Raw genomic sequence first — 17,011 nt, 5'->3', positions numbered from 1 at the left:
ACATGTGAAAGCACAGAGCAAAAGATCTTCAGAATGCCGACATTACACAGAAAAAAAAACACAGAGAAGTAACAACCCTGACCCTAGCAACTCTCTAGTAATCTGTGGTTTGTTTTTTGGTCCAGTAAAAGCAAAGTTGTGTTAATGTGGGTCTACAGGGACAGATAAGGTAGGCTGTGAAAGAATTTGAGGCCACAGGACAGCTCTCATCAACAATCATTTGTGGGCTCTTGTGGTTGCCAAACACTCATAGAGCAAGAATTTGCATTATACATTTATGCATTTAGCAGATGCCTTTATCCAAAACGACTTACAAAAGCGGAAAAAAATTAATTAGTCAAGGATCCAACAATATTCGTAAAGTACAATGGCAGGTTTATTTGGCAACTAGTTTAGGAAGCAAGAGAGAATGCAGAGAAGAAAACTTTGCGTGTGAGTGTGCAAGTGCATTTCTTTAATGGTTTGGGGTGGTTAAGTGCTTGCTGAAGAGATATGTTCTTGAATTAGGTCACAGCAGTGCAGGTTTGCAGCTCATTCCACCAGAGAAGAACAGAGAGTAAAGGTTTTGGAGAGTCCCTCATTGTGAAAGAGCAACAAAGTGTTGCTCTGTTGTTCATCTAAGTAAACTTCTTTACATTCATTTTAACAACTTGCACACATGGTATGCATTTTTATCAGTTTATGCTTTCCTGGGGAATCAAACCATCACCTTGGCATTGTTAGTGCCAAAGAAGTTCTGTTTCACTCACTTTAGGTCTCCCTGCGATGCTGTTTTAAATCCTTTAAAAAAGCTCAGAATCTGTTTTCCCAACCTACATTTAACCTGACAGGATTTTCAACCTGCCTAGCATGCTTTCGAGATTGTAAGGATTTGCACCCTGGTCTGTGGAGCAGGCAGTCATCAGAGACGAGAATGTGAAGGAGAGCTGGTTAAAATGCAGAGATTACACAGAGAAAGTCAGAGGTGCTCTTGTGTCGGCCCTCATTAACTCGACTCCAGCGTGATCTTTGTTGAACGCAGGTTGCTTTCTCGGTTGTACGAAGCACTGCGGAGCATTCTTTTGGAAAGATAATTGGAGCTGACTGTTTTGTACGTCACTATTTTTATTTTTTGCACTTTCCGTGTCCACTTTTCTGATATTTCTCTAATGAGCAGGTGTAGGCTTTGTGCCTTGGCAGTTTGTTAATGTAGTCTGAAGTAACATAGAGATTATAATAAAGATTATGATGATGGAGATGTTAATCATGACAGTAATAATATCATAATGTCAATGACACTGTTGAAGGCTTGGACAATTCGGTGTGTGAGGACAGCGTAATTGTCCATTAAACTCATGCACCAATTACCATCAGGATATGTGAATTCTGTTACCTTAACCTACCACTGTGATTGTGACCATTGCTGTTCTGTATGATTTCATATAGGACTAATACAAAAAGAGTATGCATGGCAAATCAATAAATAATCTTTCAGATTTTGGGTGTATGATGTTATGGTCTTTTGAATCTTGTAAGATAAACTTAGACACAATGTGCTAGTTCAGCACTGTCAAAAGGAACTAAAATGTACCCTATATAGGTAGATAGAAGGGTACTTTTGAGGGGAGGGTCCTGCCCCAGTATCAAGCTTTTCTATTTTCTAAATGCATGTTATTGATGTTATTGTGAATCATACATCCATGCATATGCACATAAAAATGAATGTCATAATTCGATCAACCAGTGAAACGACAGACTTCTCTCTGGCGATGTATCCTGGAGTTATCCAGTTATTTTGTCTGCAGAAACCCCGGCCCTTTCTTACAAATTCAGCTCTGCCTCCATCCAGTCAACAACTGATGGATTGAACCAAGTCCCTGCCATACTTTTTTTTTTCTTTCAATAAACCATTTCACTTGGATGACAATACGGGAAAAACGATCTGCTGCTACACTGTTACACTGCGACTATTTTGTTTCATAGTAAACATGCACTATTTAATTTTTCCCCTCATTAATTTTTTTTAGCCTGTAGTTAATAAAATGAGTACCACATTTGAAAAAAGAAAAAAAAGTATGACATTCACTTAACATGAAGAGAAGGGGGGAAGGCTGGGTGGAAGAGGGCATGATATTTTCATTAGCATGAAATCATTTCCCCCTGAATACTCATACAGCATCTCAGCACATGTGCTATAAATCAATATTTCCTATTTCCATATTATTCTAAGGTTATTGATCCATCAGAAGCAGCTTGCCTCTGAGTGCTGTGATATATTCAATCCTCTGGTCTAAACTGAAAAAAATAAAAAAAATAAAAACATTTTCAAACAAGCAGTCTAGCTGAGGCAATCCAACCGATTTAGGACTATACCACTTATGTAGAGAGCAAAATATGCATATTAACACATGCAAATATATTATAATCCTCTCTAAATGTTAATATTATTGCAGTGTTTTTCAGATGCTACACTTATTCCATATATCTGCATTGGCTTCTCAAGTGATAAATGACGTGTCTTATAGCATTGTGATTCATCTTAACCACAGAAATATTTATATGAAGGTGTCATAGTAACCACATTTCTTAAGCTTGCAATCTCAAATATTCAGTTTTCATAAAAATTAGAGGAACTATTGTTGTGTTTAGGTGCCCTGTGGATGTTCTGATTTGATCAAAGTTGCGTATACTAAGAAATAGATGACAACATTATTTTGTGCAGGCGTGTATGTACCAACACAGATGATATTAGATCCTTTCAGGATAATATACTGGTTATTTCATTCATTTTATGCAGAGGGTCCCACTTTATGTGGGATGCAGAAGCTTTGTTGATTTATCACACAATTGAAAGTGTATTAGGAATCTGGATTAGTTTGATGGTATAATATTATACTTGACTACTTTGTGAGAACACAAATATTGTCTCTACAACAAACAGCCTTGCAGTAATCAACCGTGTAAGCCTGGAGGCCGAATGACACAGTAAATGATATCAAATACAGTGGCTATGATATTAGACTCACAGATGATGACTAAAGGAGTCAGATTAACTCGACTGCCACACTGAGATCAATAAATAATGCAGCAGAAATGGGCTTCGGAGAGCTGCAGTAGATCTACACTTTGTTGTCTGTCAGATTTGGTACTTTTTAAAACCACGTTGTCCACCACACTCATTAGTTTTTCACACCAGTGGAAAAATGTAGATCCTGCCAACACCTTTATTTCCTCATTGTTTCCATCATTCCCAAGGTTTTCTACCAAGTTTTGACTCTCAAATGCCTGATTCAGCACAACTATGGATGATTTTTAAGGGCAGTTCTGAATAGTAGAGTGCTAGAATGATTTGAAAAGGTCTGAGTTTATACATTTTTCCCTGTTACAGAAGTTGGCATACAGTGATTACAGTTATTGATTAAGCTGGTTTTCTGATGGAAAACATTCCACTTTTATAATATGATTTTCCTACTTTGTAATGGCATCAGCAAGAATAATAAACCGGCAAATTAGGAGGAGTGTTATTTCATTAGATAACAAAATATTAAATCAATTGCCATTTATTTTAAAGAAAGACAGCACAAGAACACTTTTTAAGCAAAATATTCTACAAAAATAATTTTTCTTCACTCTTCAAAATGAACATAAATAGTATTTGGATACGTTCTAATTGCTGAATGTTTTTTGGTAAAATAGTAAAATACTTCAAAAAAGTTGGATAAAAGTAAGCACAAAAATGATAAAGAAAACTAAACTTCTGAGAAAAGTTCTTGCATTATTTGTTTGCAGATGCCACATTGGTTTAATGTTAAGTTCAAACATTTGTGTGTAAAATGAAATAATAATAAAAAAAAAATATTTAGCAACAAGCAGCATTTTTGTCAAGCAGTCCAAGTTGCTGTTTAATTTGCTCTATTTCTTCACACACCATGTTGAATATTTGTGTATTTATAAGTGTAGTTAAATACTTGAAATCACACTGAAAAATAATTAACCTTTCATAGTTTTTCCTAGCAATTTTATTGGAAAATAAAACCAACCTACTCATGACTAAACATTGCACATCTTCAAGGTCAATAAATGATTAGATATTTCTTATTCTTTAGCACTGTTTTGCTTGCTTTCATCAGTTATTAGTCAGATTGTACTGCAGAAGAACAAAGAAGGAAAACAAATGTCAGCAATGAGCTTTGTTTCATGCTGAATCTGGCTGTATAATGAAGCAGGCTTCATCAGATCGATGCATGTGATGGATATTGGTGAGTTAGCTTCTCTGGAGACCACACTCCTGATTGTGTTTGCGTCTCTCCAGATGGTCTCTAAACGGAACGCTCATTGATCTTCGTGGTGACGAGAGGCGTCGCCTGTCTGAGGGTAACCTGATCATTACTGACCTGGATCGGGACCAAGACAGTGGTGTCTACCAATGCACTGCCTCCAACACCCGGGGAACCATTCTCAGCCAGAAAGCCACACTACAGTTTGCATGTAAGTTATGTCAACGCACTTTCTTTGTTAAAATTAGGGTTTTTGGTCAATTTATCAATGCACTGTATGTATTCTATGCTTTTTTTCCAAAGCCACTGTATATATAAAAGATAATAAATCAATATTACTGTTTTTTACTGGATTTTGATCAAATAAATGCAGCCTTAATGAGCATAGAGATCTTACTGAAATATTTAAATCCAACATAGCAACATAAGCTCAACCAATACCAAGTGTGTGGGTCGATTTTTCCAAACAGTGGCAAACTGGAGGAACGATTGGCTTTATGTAAGTGATATTGTAAAAGCACCAGCTTTGGTATTTGGTATTCACATGGCATTGCTGAAGAAAGAGCAATCAAATGAGCTGTCAAATGCGACAATTTCACCAGGTGAAGCACCATTTCATTGACTTCAAACTCCATCACTCATTCTCATTAGTCACCAGCTTCAACAGCATCTTTGTACGTTGTGTGTTGACTCGCCATATTAATGCCCATACTGTCTGCTTCATAAAGGAAACTGCCAAGTATGAGAATAGCCATCTAGCCACCTGGCCTCTGGGCAGATTATTTAAAACGCTGGCCTTGTGCATGCTCAAAGAAATCAGAAGCTCAAATCAGTTTTTTGTTTTTTTTTTTAAGATGGGAGAAGGATTGTTTGGGATGATGGCAAGCCTGGCCATGCACTCCTTTTCTCTGACAGCAAAGACTCTTCACTCTCGTGCCGTCTAATTATTGATCCAAGAATAAACAGAGCATCCCACATCCCCCTTAGGAGACAGATTCCCATCTTTATGGGTGGGATAATGAATCTCACTTCAGGGGACTGGTTAACAGGACTTGCTTGACATTTATTTCCTATATTGATCATTGGTTAGTCAAAGGGGAATTATGATTTTAATAGGATGATAATGCCGCTGGCTTCGATAATATGTCATTGTGGCATTTCTTATCTTTCAGACAGCTGTTGAAAACTGTATCCTGCATCCAGTTTGAAATTCATGCTTAACTGTAAAATTTGTTATTGGGAGATTTATTCCATGGTGGCTTTCTATTGGCTGTGTATTGGGGTAATCCTCTCCTGGGGCGAGTTTGGAATGAGTACCTTTCTCAAGGGTGCAATAGCAGCAGAACAGATTTGTGACCTGACAAACCATGGCTCACACAAGCTCCCTAGAATTCAAAGCCTATTCAGATCTTTAACCAGCAGACCCTATATAAAAATAAAATTGTAATGGGGTGATCAAAAGCATGTTAAATTTGTATTTTTGTATATCACCGTTTAGAACAGTTTAGCGACCACATAGCAATTCCTTAGCAGTCATGTTTTAATGTATTTTAAATAATTAATTTTTTATTTTTTTTAATTAGCCTTTTAATTTAGTTTAGTTTTTTTGTTAGTTTTCACTTAATCATTTAGGGTTTACTTATTTACTTTTTTGTAGTTTTCATTTATTCAGTTTCACCACTTGTATTATTTAAAGCATTAACAATATATATATATATATATATATATATATATATATATATATATATATATATATATATATATGTGACCTTTCCTGTCTTTATCTGACCCGGTTTGTCTCACCCTTCATCAGCACTCACACACTGGACATGGATGATGATAGAATTTATTTGATGCCTGCACACAGAGCAGTAGGAGACAAATGGAAAGTTCAGTCAAGTTATAGTTCCACCCACAGCAGTTCTCCATAGCTCTGCTGCCCTTAATATAACAGTATGGTGTTCTAAACAAAACAGACAAAAATAATACAGGAATCTGAAATGTCAATTTCTCCATGACAATCAAACAGATGTTCCTTTTTTCTAAACAATTCAATGTTGTCTTTTCCTTGTTAAACTTATTGCTTTGTGATCGTATAAGACATTTTAAATCAAACATGAATAACATGAATAGTAAAACTAAATATAAAGTAATGGATAATATGAGGTACATAAATTACACAGCTTACATCATCCATTTTATGGAACTCTGTATGTACGAGAAATTAATGAAATACAAAATTTCTTAGTAAAACCATGAATTAAGTGCTTCACAAAATACAATTAGCACAAAACATTTACTTAAAAATACAGAAAATGCACAACTGCATAAACAGAGTAAATTCGTAAACACTATGTGATAAAGAAATAATTACCTGCACACAGAGCAGTAGGAGACAAATGGAAAGTTCAGTCAAGTTATAGTTCCACCTATTCAGAATACGTTTCATTTCATTAGCACATGGCAAAATGGCGCACATGGAAAAGAGTACACCCAAAGGGAAATAAAAGTATCAAAATAACATGTATATAAAAGAAAACACATTCCACACATCAATCAATGTCTATGATGTTCAATACTTTTCGACCAGTGTATAACATTTCACATGAAACAATATTTTTACTTTTAGCGTGGAGCTACAACAAAAATGACTCACCCACAGCAGTTCTCCATAGCTCTGCTGCAGACTGTTAGAACTCACTGGGCCATAGCGCCACCGGCGCAACCAATAGGAACTGCGATCTCATTAACGCAGGATTTACTTAAAGAACCTAAGAACTGATATTTATATAACATCTATCTCGTTACATATATATAAACAGTTATATATTTAAATGTTTTTGCTGTCTGATGAAAAAATATAGATTTAATGTTGTCCACATTACATTTAATCTTCAGCAACACTGTGAACTTTTATAATGATACATTTGGTGTTTAACTTTGAAATGCATCATTATGCAAACACATGAGCAGAGTTCTCGGCATGAAAGACCCACGATGTGCGTCTTTATTTCTCTCCAATATGGTATGAAATCAAATTAAACAAAATGTGGATGATGTTAAACTGTGACAAGAAGACTGACAGGGCAGTTTAAACCATAGACATAGATAGACGCCCTATTCGACCGCTCCAGGCATGTAGATGCAGCTGCCATCTTGGAACGGTATTTTTGACGTCATTCACCGCACTGTAGGTTCGCACAGAGCCGTTGAGCCGTTCTGTGCATGATTGTGGCATCTTTCAAATATTAGTGATTACCATGGTGAATGACGTCAAGTATACCGCTACAATATGGCGGACGGCTTACATACAGTAACCCATAGAAACAGTCGCTAATGAGGCATCTAGTATATCTATGGTTTAAACAGTTACAGGATGCACGTGACTAAGCAACAGAGCGTTCGTTAAAGAAGCAGCTATGATGAAGTAGTATGTCCCAAAGCTTGCCTACTATTCTGCTACATACTCAAAAGTATGTACTTTTTCTTCACAAAAAGAGTACATAGTGCATAGTATAAGTAGACGAATTGGGACGCAGCATGTCTCTTGGTAATGTATTTTGACCACGCCCCCAAACATATGATTCGACTATCAGTCGAATATCGGCAAGATTCGAAAATACAGATTCGACTATGAAAATCCTTAGTCGGGGACACCCCTATATGTTAGTAAAGGTGTCAAGTTTTATAACAAACCATATATTAAAATCAAAAAATAATTTGTGGATGTTTTTATTTTATTTCAAATAATTTAGTTTTTAGGATTTTAATTTTCATGAAACAGTTTTTTATTTTTTTATTTATGCATTTATTTATTTTTTACTTCTGTTTTACTTTTTATTAACAGTTATAAAATTGAACACCAGTTGTATGCCAAGCTTCAGGCCTTTAATGAATCGGACCTTGAAGTTGAATGTTCCACAATCTCATAAGAAGAAAGAATCAATAAGAGTTATGGAAATGAATCCATAAACACTTCAACTCTGCGTCCTTCACATTCATATATGAATGTTTTCCATTTATAAGCAGCTCCATTCACTGAGAAGATGTTTGGCTTACCACACGGCCTACAGCCATCACATGAGTCCAGCTTTATAGATTTTAACACAAGAGACCATTAATCAGCGCCCGTGGCTCTGCCACTCTGGCTCTTAATCCATTCATCCTGTTACTAAGAGCTGAGCAAGTCCTGCTCTTTCCACTTTCACCACGGCTCAGTACGACCCGGCTGTGTGGAACTTCTTTTTGGTCAGCGGGGAATCTCTCATTAATCTTTCCCACTGTTTTCCACCACCTCTCCCTAATCCTGATGTTTTCTTCTGCTTCTTTTGGTTTTCTGTTTTTTCCCCTCTCTGTAATTTGTCTTATCGGTCACATTGACTCTATATTGTTTGTGTTGGGGAGCTTGGCTCTTGGCTTGTTTGCTTAAGGGTGTGGAATTGGCACAGCAGGCTACGGGTACAGAAGGCCTTCTCTGTCACGAAACAAGGAGAAGGTTTTTATCATGCCAGGTATGCGAGCCGGCTGCCAACTTCCTCTCCTCCTGTTAATTTGTGAGGATGAATCGTGTGGACATGTATTGACAGGGAGGCTACTGGCTCAGTGGGTGAGATTAAGATATCTCTGGTAATGATGCGGCTTACTGCTGGTAGGTGGATGCGATGTTAGCATCCCTTTTTTCATACACCCTCATAGTGTTTCACTAGACTGCATTGTTAGACACCCACTGTATGCTTTGGATTATTCTCAATCACTGATTCTGTTTCCTTCTTTTTGCTTTCTCAAATATTGAGCGCTACTAAACGATCACAGTCGACATTGTTTCACCATTCGTTTTTCTATAATGTGAAATGCCATTTTCATTATGCATGCAAAATAATTGCCTCATGCAAATGTATTTTATTCCACATTTAATCTGTTACAGATCTGGAAAGCTTCAAAACACAGACAAGAAGTGCTGTGAATGTAAGGGAAGGCCAAGGGGTTGTTTTGTTATGTGGCACACCTCTGCATTCTGGAGGTAAGTTGCTATATTATATATATATATATATATATATATAAGTCACCATTTATTAATGTGTTATTGTGAATGATTCATTGGATAGTCAAACAAAACATTTGTCTTCATATTCTTTAATCAAAATGCTCTTTTTCTGCAATGACATCGCTTTTCATTTGACGTCACTTATGCCGCAGCAGTGATATTATAGTATTATTTCTATACCATTATATCTATTTAATAATATTTTCAATTAGCTTAGGCCTATATTTTATAGGTGCAGTTTTAATTTAATTTACATTTTTAGTTTTAATTTAACTGTGTTATCTGCTTTATCTATAGTTTATTAATCCAGGTTAATTTTAGTAATTTTAGGATGTCAACTAATTTCTCTTAAGGCCGTTTCACGATGACGAGCGGTGCTTTCACACCGAGCGCGAAACGAATGTTCGCCTTCTGCTAATTCACGCCTGCATGCTAGGTGGCGCCGACCAATAATGCATTTTTCCTCAGATATGTATATAATATGTGGATTTAACATCGTCTGCTGCTCAATAGCATTAAATTAATATAGCTAAATAAAGTTTGGTTCTACACCAGAAACACAAACTATCTATAATGCTTTACAAGAAAACATCTTGAAATACAAATAGAAGTACAATTAGCATCAAGCTGAGCCACATTTGAAAATGTATCTGATTATTAATGTTTTTGTTTAAAACCCACCTTAAACCATCATCGAGTGCTTGTAATAACTTCTGATTGTAATCTATAGTTGATTTTGATTCTATTATAGGCAGACATGCACTCTTTGTATGTTTAACAACGCCACACAGCTGAGTCATAAACATCCTTTATTGTTATAAAAATACCAAGAGCTGCATACAAAACAATATAGTGTCATAATTATGTCTATTTGTTTTCATATTTATGAGTAGAAAAATGTTTTTTAAATAAGGAAGATCTAACATTAGAGAGTAAACGCACTCTGACTCATAACATTTGCGAACTTGGGAGAAAACAGACACTCCAGATCACATAATTCAGTGGAGAATTAATAGAAATTATATTAGGAACATGTGAGAATAACTAACTTCTGAGAAACCAAAGATAACAAGAACTCTGCATTCACTCTCTTCTCTCTCAGAATACTCTTCTTCTGTGTTTGTTTACACTGTTTTTTGAAACAGCGCCACCACTCCTGCCTTCTTGTGCAAAAGCAGCTGCTCCAGGCACGTGATCTTAGCTCAGATCTGATTGGACGGCCCGCTTCTTCGCGGAGCGTCGGGGGAAAAAAATCGACACACAGGACAAAAAAAAAATCCTCGCTTTTTCGCACCGCGAATGATCGCGCCTGGTGTCAATAGCTCCATAGCGATCTATTGTTTCGATTAAAAAAAGCGTCATCACGCCGAATTTTCACGTTCATTGTGAAAAGCCTTTTAGCTGCCAAGGCAACATGTCTATTTTTTAGGGTTTTCAAATTAATTTCTTTTTTCAGCTCTGTTTCAAATATTCAAAATGATTTTTTGTTTGTTTGTTTGTTTTCTTATTAGACAAAATTTAAAACAATACAAAAATGTCCAAAAAAGACTAGTTCATACACATTTGAGTGAAGTGACATACTGCCAAGTATGGTGACCCATACTCGGAATTCGTGCTCTGCATTTAACCCATCCAAAGTGCACACACACAGCAGTGAACACACACACACCGTGAACACACACCCGGAGCAGTGGGCAGCCATTTATGCTGCGGCGCCCGGGGAGCAGTTGGGGGTTCGGTGCCTTGCTCAAGGGCACCTCAGTCGTGGTATTGAGGGTGGAGAGAGCGCTGGACATTCACTCCCCCCACCTACAATCCCTGCCGGCCCGAGACTCGAACCCACAACCTTTGGATTACGAGTCCAACTCTCTAACCATTAGGCCACAACATTTCAAAACTGTAGAGGATAAAATACACAAAAAAGTCTTCGGCTTATTTCCATTGTGGTCCCATTTTAATAGTTTAGTTTTAGTTAACAAAACTGGGACATGCAAGTTATTGTATAATGTTAAACAATAACCAAATACTGAATAGTGTAGTCGTTCAGTTGGGCTACATTTCACAATCCAATCAATTCCTGATGGATAAAAGTCCTGCTCTATTTTTTTTTTCTTATTGAATATCCTGCACCACAGTGTCAAATGATGGATCTAAAATGAGTTGCAAACGGCAATTTACTTTCAACTTCAATAAAAGAAGTAGTCAGAATCTGTGAAGTGCTTCCTACACACATATGTACTTGCCCTTTAATCCATAAAATGCTTCCTTTCATCCCAATGAATAACATGAAACCATTTTTTTTTCATCATCTCTGAGAAATTATATGAAACTGCAGTAGGCCTTTTAGAAGAACTGATTGTGATTTAAATTGTAAAAAAAAATACAAACCCACATACAATTGTTTCTTGTCGCCTCCATTAGCCGCTTTTCCGCTTTCGGGCTAGTGCGTGCCAGTGCTTTAAACGGGCCGGGCCAGGCGGGGCTAATAGCCTCGGACCTGTAGCACCGAGCCCAAAATCACGATGCGTTTCACCGTTGGGCCTAGGGATGCCAACGATTAATTGACGATCGATTAATTGTCGATAAGCAATGTAATCGATAAAAGCTATCGATGGTCGATTAAGCAGTTTCATTTTGGGGTGTGTGCGGCTCAAGCGCAAAACATGTGCAAACGTCTGTGAGTGGCAGTGAAGGGGCTGGGCCACGAAAATAATTTACTAATGTACAAACTACGCTTTTAATGTGATCCAAGTTATTTTGTATTGAAATGTAGTAATAAGTCATGTTCAATTATAATGTCCCTAGATAATTGTTGCATATCCGGCACTTCGCTTTGACAGGGCTGCGCGCATGTGAGCAGGACAGATAGCTACTATTCATTCATACAACTTGTTAATTCGTTCATACGACATATTAATTTGTGGCCACTGTCCAGTTTTCAGTGATTTGTTCCCTAGAAAACACATGAATTTAAGGGAGCAGTTTATGTAACAAATTCTTAATTCATGGCCACGAAATCTTTCATTTCCGCCCACGTTTACCACAGTAAGAGATGCGAAAACAGTGATTAAAACAACAATAAAATAAACCTGCGAACCTAGAGGGTGAGACAGTGAGGATTTGGGAAAAGAAACAATAAATAATATTAAATTCGTGACCATCTGGCAAAACAAAACAAAAAGCCGCATACAGCTTGATTTAAATGTATGCATGCGCTCGAAGGCATGAATCCAAAAGCATGGTCGCGATGTAAGATTTGCCTGCTAACCAATTATTTATCTTATTAACAAAGCTTTGTACCTCATTTGTGTCATAATACTCGCATTAAAATGTTGCAAATGGGTAACAGTGTGTTTTGTCATTGCAATGCCGGTGGTTTTGGAAACGGATCACTGACCGCACGTCACAGCCCCACGCGCCATACTTGCGTTTGGGATAGTTTTATTTTAAATCCCGATAATGTCAATTGCAAATATTGCAACAATGTTTTAAAATAAAACAACGAGCACCATGAAACCATTTAAAAAGGCGCATTCAGTTGTCTCCGTGACAGAATATGAAACAGCCCACAAAATAATGATCCCGTGCGTAACTACGGTGCGCTCTCTTCATTTTATCAAATGATCGTAATCACATCCATGCGTTTTACGATCCTGCTACTAGCCTTTTATTTAGACTAAAAACCCCTTTCATTCGGGTAAGGAAGCTGACGTTTTGAGTAGCATTTGCACATCCTGTCATGCCGGTGACTATATGCCACTGCAATAGACGCATTTTGCAGTATTAACGATTAATCGATTAATTGATCGTTAATTTAAACGACGATCGATTGTGGAAATGATCGAAAATTGACATCCCTAGTCGGGCCAGAATGGAACAGAACAACCCTTGTATGGTGATCAGAAGTTATTTCAGAAGTTATTTCAAACCCGCTGCTGTCTGAAAATGAGGTTTGAGCTAAAATTATTAGAAAAGCCTTTAATGCTGTTGTTATAGTTATAACTTTATGAAATGATCCGCGGCACTGACACTCTCCAGAAGCGAAGAAACTCTGCCTTTGTTGATACCCACTCCTCTAGCCCCAGTTGGCCTGCTTTGGCCCAAGGTTTTTGGCAGGCCAAATAAAACCCTGGCCGTTGGCCCTGAGGAAGCACCGACGAGGCACAATCAAGCCCCGGAAGTGACAGTGGAAACGCAAATGACCCTGGCATGCACTAGCACGCACACTTTTGGCCCGACAGTTGAAACGTAGCTATTGATACAGGCTGTGTTTTTACTCTACTGTTTGAGAAGTGTGATAAAGGTAAGTAGAAATTCACACTCCAATGCTGTTTCACAAGCTGGAACCAGAAGTGGCAGAAATGCATGTTTGCATGTTAATTGTGCTTCTCTTAGGCATATAGCGCCTATCCTTAGACAAGACTGAGGTTGTAATTCAACCAGCAGTAATTGGACAGAAGTCATTAGACCCCAAGTGCAAACAAGAACCAGGCAGTGAGAGACATCAATATCAATTAGAGGTCCTGACTATTACTGCGACAAATGAGAAATGAGAAGATGTGAATTTGTTTCATAGGCTGGGCAATTATAGTTTGCTGAGATAAATCTGTAATTAAGCATTTGTTTAATTAGAGAACCCAGAAGAGGAGCATTTCATATGAGAATACTTTAAAGTTTGGCTTAAATGTCACCAGCGATTGAAAACGTGGGTTAAGTATGACTAAAAATCCTAACTAAATCATTCAAAAGTGCTGGAGAAGGCAGAAATTTAATCAACACACTTTGTGGTTTAGAGACACGTTTCTGAAACACTGATGGTCCTTTTACTCGGAGTAAGCATGCTGGTTAGCATTAGACCTTCTAAAGAAACTCATTTACTATGGATCGCAGATCCTGCCATCATTTCTTTGGCTTCAATTTGTTTTCTCATTTGGATCACTTTCTTTTCAATCAGACCTGAATCTGGAGGCAAATGGAAATAAAGACTTGAAATTGAAGTCTCAACCCAATTAGTGAGAAATATGTTTTTTCAGACGAATGCATTTTCTGTGTCGAGTAGGTAATCAATTGTTTATCACTGCAAAAGGCAAACAAGAATGCTAAGCTTTGCAAATTTTCAACTGATTCTATTATAAAAGTTTTTGCTGTGTATAAGTTTAAATATTACAATATACAGTAGTTGCTCTTTATCTGTTTAGATTTAGGCTTGCATATTGAACTCAAAAGACAAATGGGTTATTATTACCAACCTGTTTTATCATTGTGGAAGAAGCTGTATTGTTTTACAATAGTAATATTTGAAACATCTAAACTATTTTCCCGCAGAGCAATGCTGAATGTTCATTGTTGCATTGCTGCATGTGATCAAATGTTTTAAAAGTAAGTTTTCTCTGCTCCACATTTGCAGTTTCCCGATAGATAAAAAAGCTTTATCATGATCTAGCAGTCTATTGAGATCGCTGAACTCAAAAAACAAATTGGTTATTATTACCAACCTGTTTTATCATAGTAGAGGAAGTTTTATTGTTCTACTCTTGTGATATTCAAAACATTTTTTTCCAGGGTAACTCTGTTTTATGTTGAAAAATAGTATGCGATCAAATTTATTCTCTGCTCCACATCTGCTAAAATCCACTATACACTACCATTCAAATGTTTGGCGTCAGTAATATTTCTTCTTCTTCTTCTTCTTAGTCTTCTTCTTCTTATTTAATTATTTAATTTAAATTGATAAAAATGACAGTAATAATGACAGTAATGACATTTAGCCTGTTACAAAACAAATGCTGTTCTTGTAGAACTTTTATTTATTACATAAACCCGAAAAAAAGATAATCAGAGTTTTCACAAAAAGTTTAAGTAGCACAACTTTTTTCAACATTGATAAAAAATCTGCATATTAGAATAATCTGAAAGATTTTTTTTTTTTTTTTAGCAAAATACATTCTCAATGTGCCTTTTCAATCGTGTGGCTCTTTATGTTGCTGAATTCTATTAATTACCTTTAGCACATTCAGATCAAATATCTCTTGACTTTGACCTTGTCGATCTTTATTTTCCAGCTGTAAGACAATTTTGCAGCATTTCTATTATGCCTCACTTCCTTAAAATGCCATAATAGAATATAGATAACTCTGCTATATAGACCAATGTCATGTAGACGTCACAGTTGTGTTTCTCAAGTTATTGTTTAAAAAACAAGCTAACAGACTTCATAGCTATAGCGTTAGTGAAGCGTTCAGGGGGATCTTTCTGCCACCACCTAAGCTCCGCCCACAGAAAAACGTCACAATGTTTACTAAAATGAAAAGGGTCTATTATCACAATGCTGAGGTCATGTGAAGTATCCCATGGTTTTACTCCATTGTATTTCTGAACAGCATGTTTGTTTGTGCTTTCAGTAACTGTTGCAATTTCTCTCTTCGATTCTTCTACGTTCAGCACATTTGCCCAAAAGTTATCGCGTCTTATTAAGCTAACAGAGCTCTGATGCAGGGAATCCCGGGCCAACCTGATCATAAAGAATTGTTTTCAACTTCACGACAACCAGTCTGCCAGCGTGTTTCCCCATTTTAGGATGGGCAGCGCAGTCTCGAGGGACACTTTTTGAGTGGCAGCCATCCTGTACACCTTTCCAACAGTTGCATCATGTGCACAAGCCTCTTTCCCGTTCCCTTCCCCCTCTCAGTCTCCTGTAGATGACATGCTAATGCACTGTGGCAGAGCCTTCGGTCTTCTCTGGTTCAGCCCTTTCCAGTAAAAGCCAGCCATGCATGAATGACGCCAACAGAGAAGCCTCCGTCCCCAGCCACGGTGAAGCCGGACAGGGCATGTGTCATAAGAGTGCCAGTGAGGCGCTTTAATCTAGTTTGTTTCGCTCCCTTTCCTGCCGCCTCACAAAGGAAGAGTCGCTCTGTTTACTGAGCCTTACCTTCCCTAAAGAGGTCAGCCCGAGGCGAAGCGAGTGGTGTAATGCAGACGCTTTGTACGCTTTTGAGCCAAGATTATAGTTTACCGAACAAAGTGACCCAACACCTTTCTGAAAGTATAAATGTCTGTGTCAGGATCTAACGCTCTGTTTCTGACATCTTTCTAGATCTCACATTCACCTGGGTCTTCAATGAGTACCCTCACTTTGTCCAGCAAGACAGCCGGCGCTTTGTATCCCAAGAGACGGGGAATCTCTACATAGCTAAAGTGGAACCATCCGATGTTGGGAATTACACCTGCGTGGTTAATAACACTATTACCAAGGAGAGGGTGTTCAGTTCGCCAACACCTTTAGTTCTGAGAAATGACGGTAAGAGGGGTGTCCGTCAAATACCGCACCATTTAACACAATATAGGAGCATACACTTTAAAAATGATTGTATTTTTAATGGTAAAAGACTGCAAAGATTCTAAGCTAAAAACCTGTTCATTTGCTGACAGTAAGTTCCCTCAAACGATAGTTCACCCAAAAATACTAATCTTCAGGCCAGCCAAGATATAGGTGACCTTTTAACTGGCGATTTTTAGATGAAACTGTGGTCCTTGGTGATTCATAAAAGTCAGCGGCAGCACGTTTTTGATAATTAAAAAAAGTCATGTCAAGGAACACAAAATTATCACCAAGGCAAGGCAAGGCAAGTTTATTTATATAGCACATTTCATACACAGTGGTAATTCAAAGTGCTTTACATAAAAGAAAGTGAAATAGACATTAAAATCA

General features: G+C 37.4%; 1 protein-coding gene across 1 annotated transcript in view; it reads left to right on the top strand.

Annotated features, from left to right (window-relative positions):
* The window catches only part of LOC306844630 (contactin-3-like), a gene marked incomplete at its 5' end in the record, with an annotated part of 52,707 nt that overhangs the window by 5,628 nt on the left and 30,068 nt on the right, over positions 1-17,011 (top strand). The window contains 3 exons of the mRNA XM_079376898.1: positions 4,292-4,467; positions 9,181-9,276; positions 16,397-16,600. Of these exons, the coding sequence (XP_079233024.1) occupies positions 4,292-4,467; positions 9,181-9,276; positions 16,397-16,600 (476 nt within the window). The remainder of the gene's footprint in view (positions 1-4,291; positions 4,468-9,180; positions 9,277-16,396; positions 16,601-17,011) is intronic.

This window comes from Barbus barbus (assembly GCF_936440315.1).
Source record: "Barbus barbus genome assembly, chromosome: 25".
In the NCBI taxonomy this organism is placed as follows: domain Eukaryota; kingdom Metazoa; phylum Chordata; class Actinopteri; order Cypriniformes; family Cyprinidae; genus Barbus; species Barbus barbus.
This window is presented reverse-complemented; position numbering and strand designations above follow the sequence as displayed.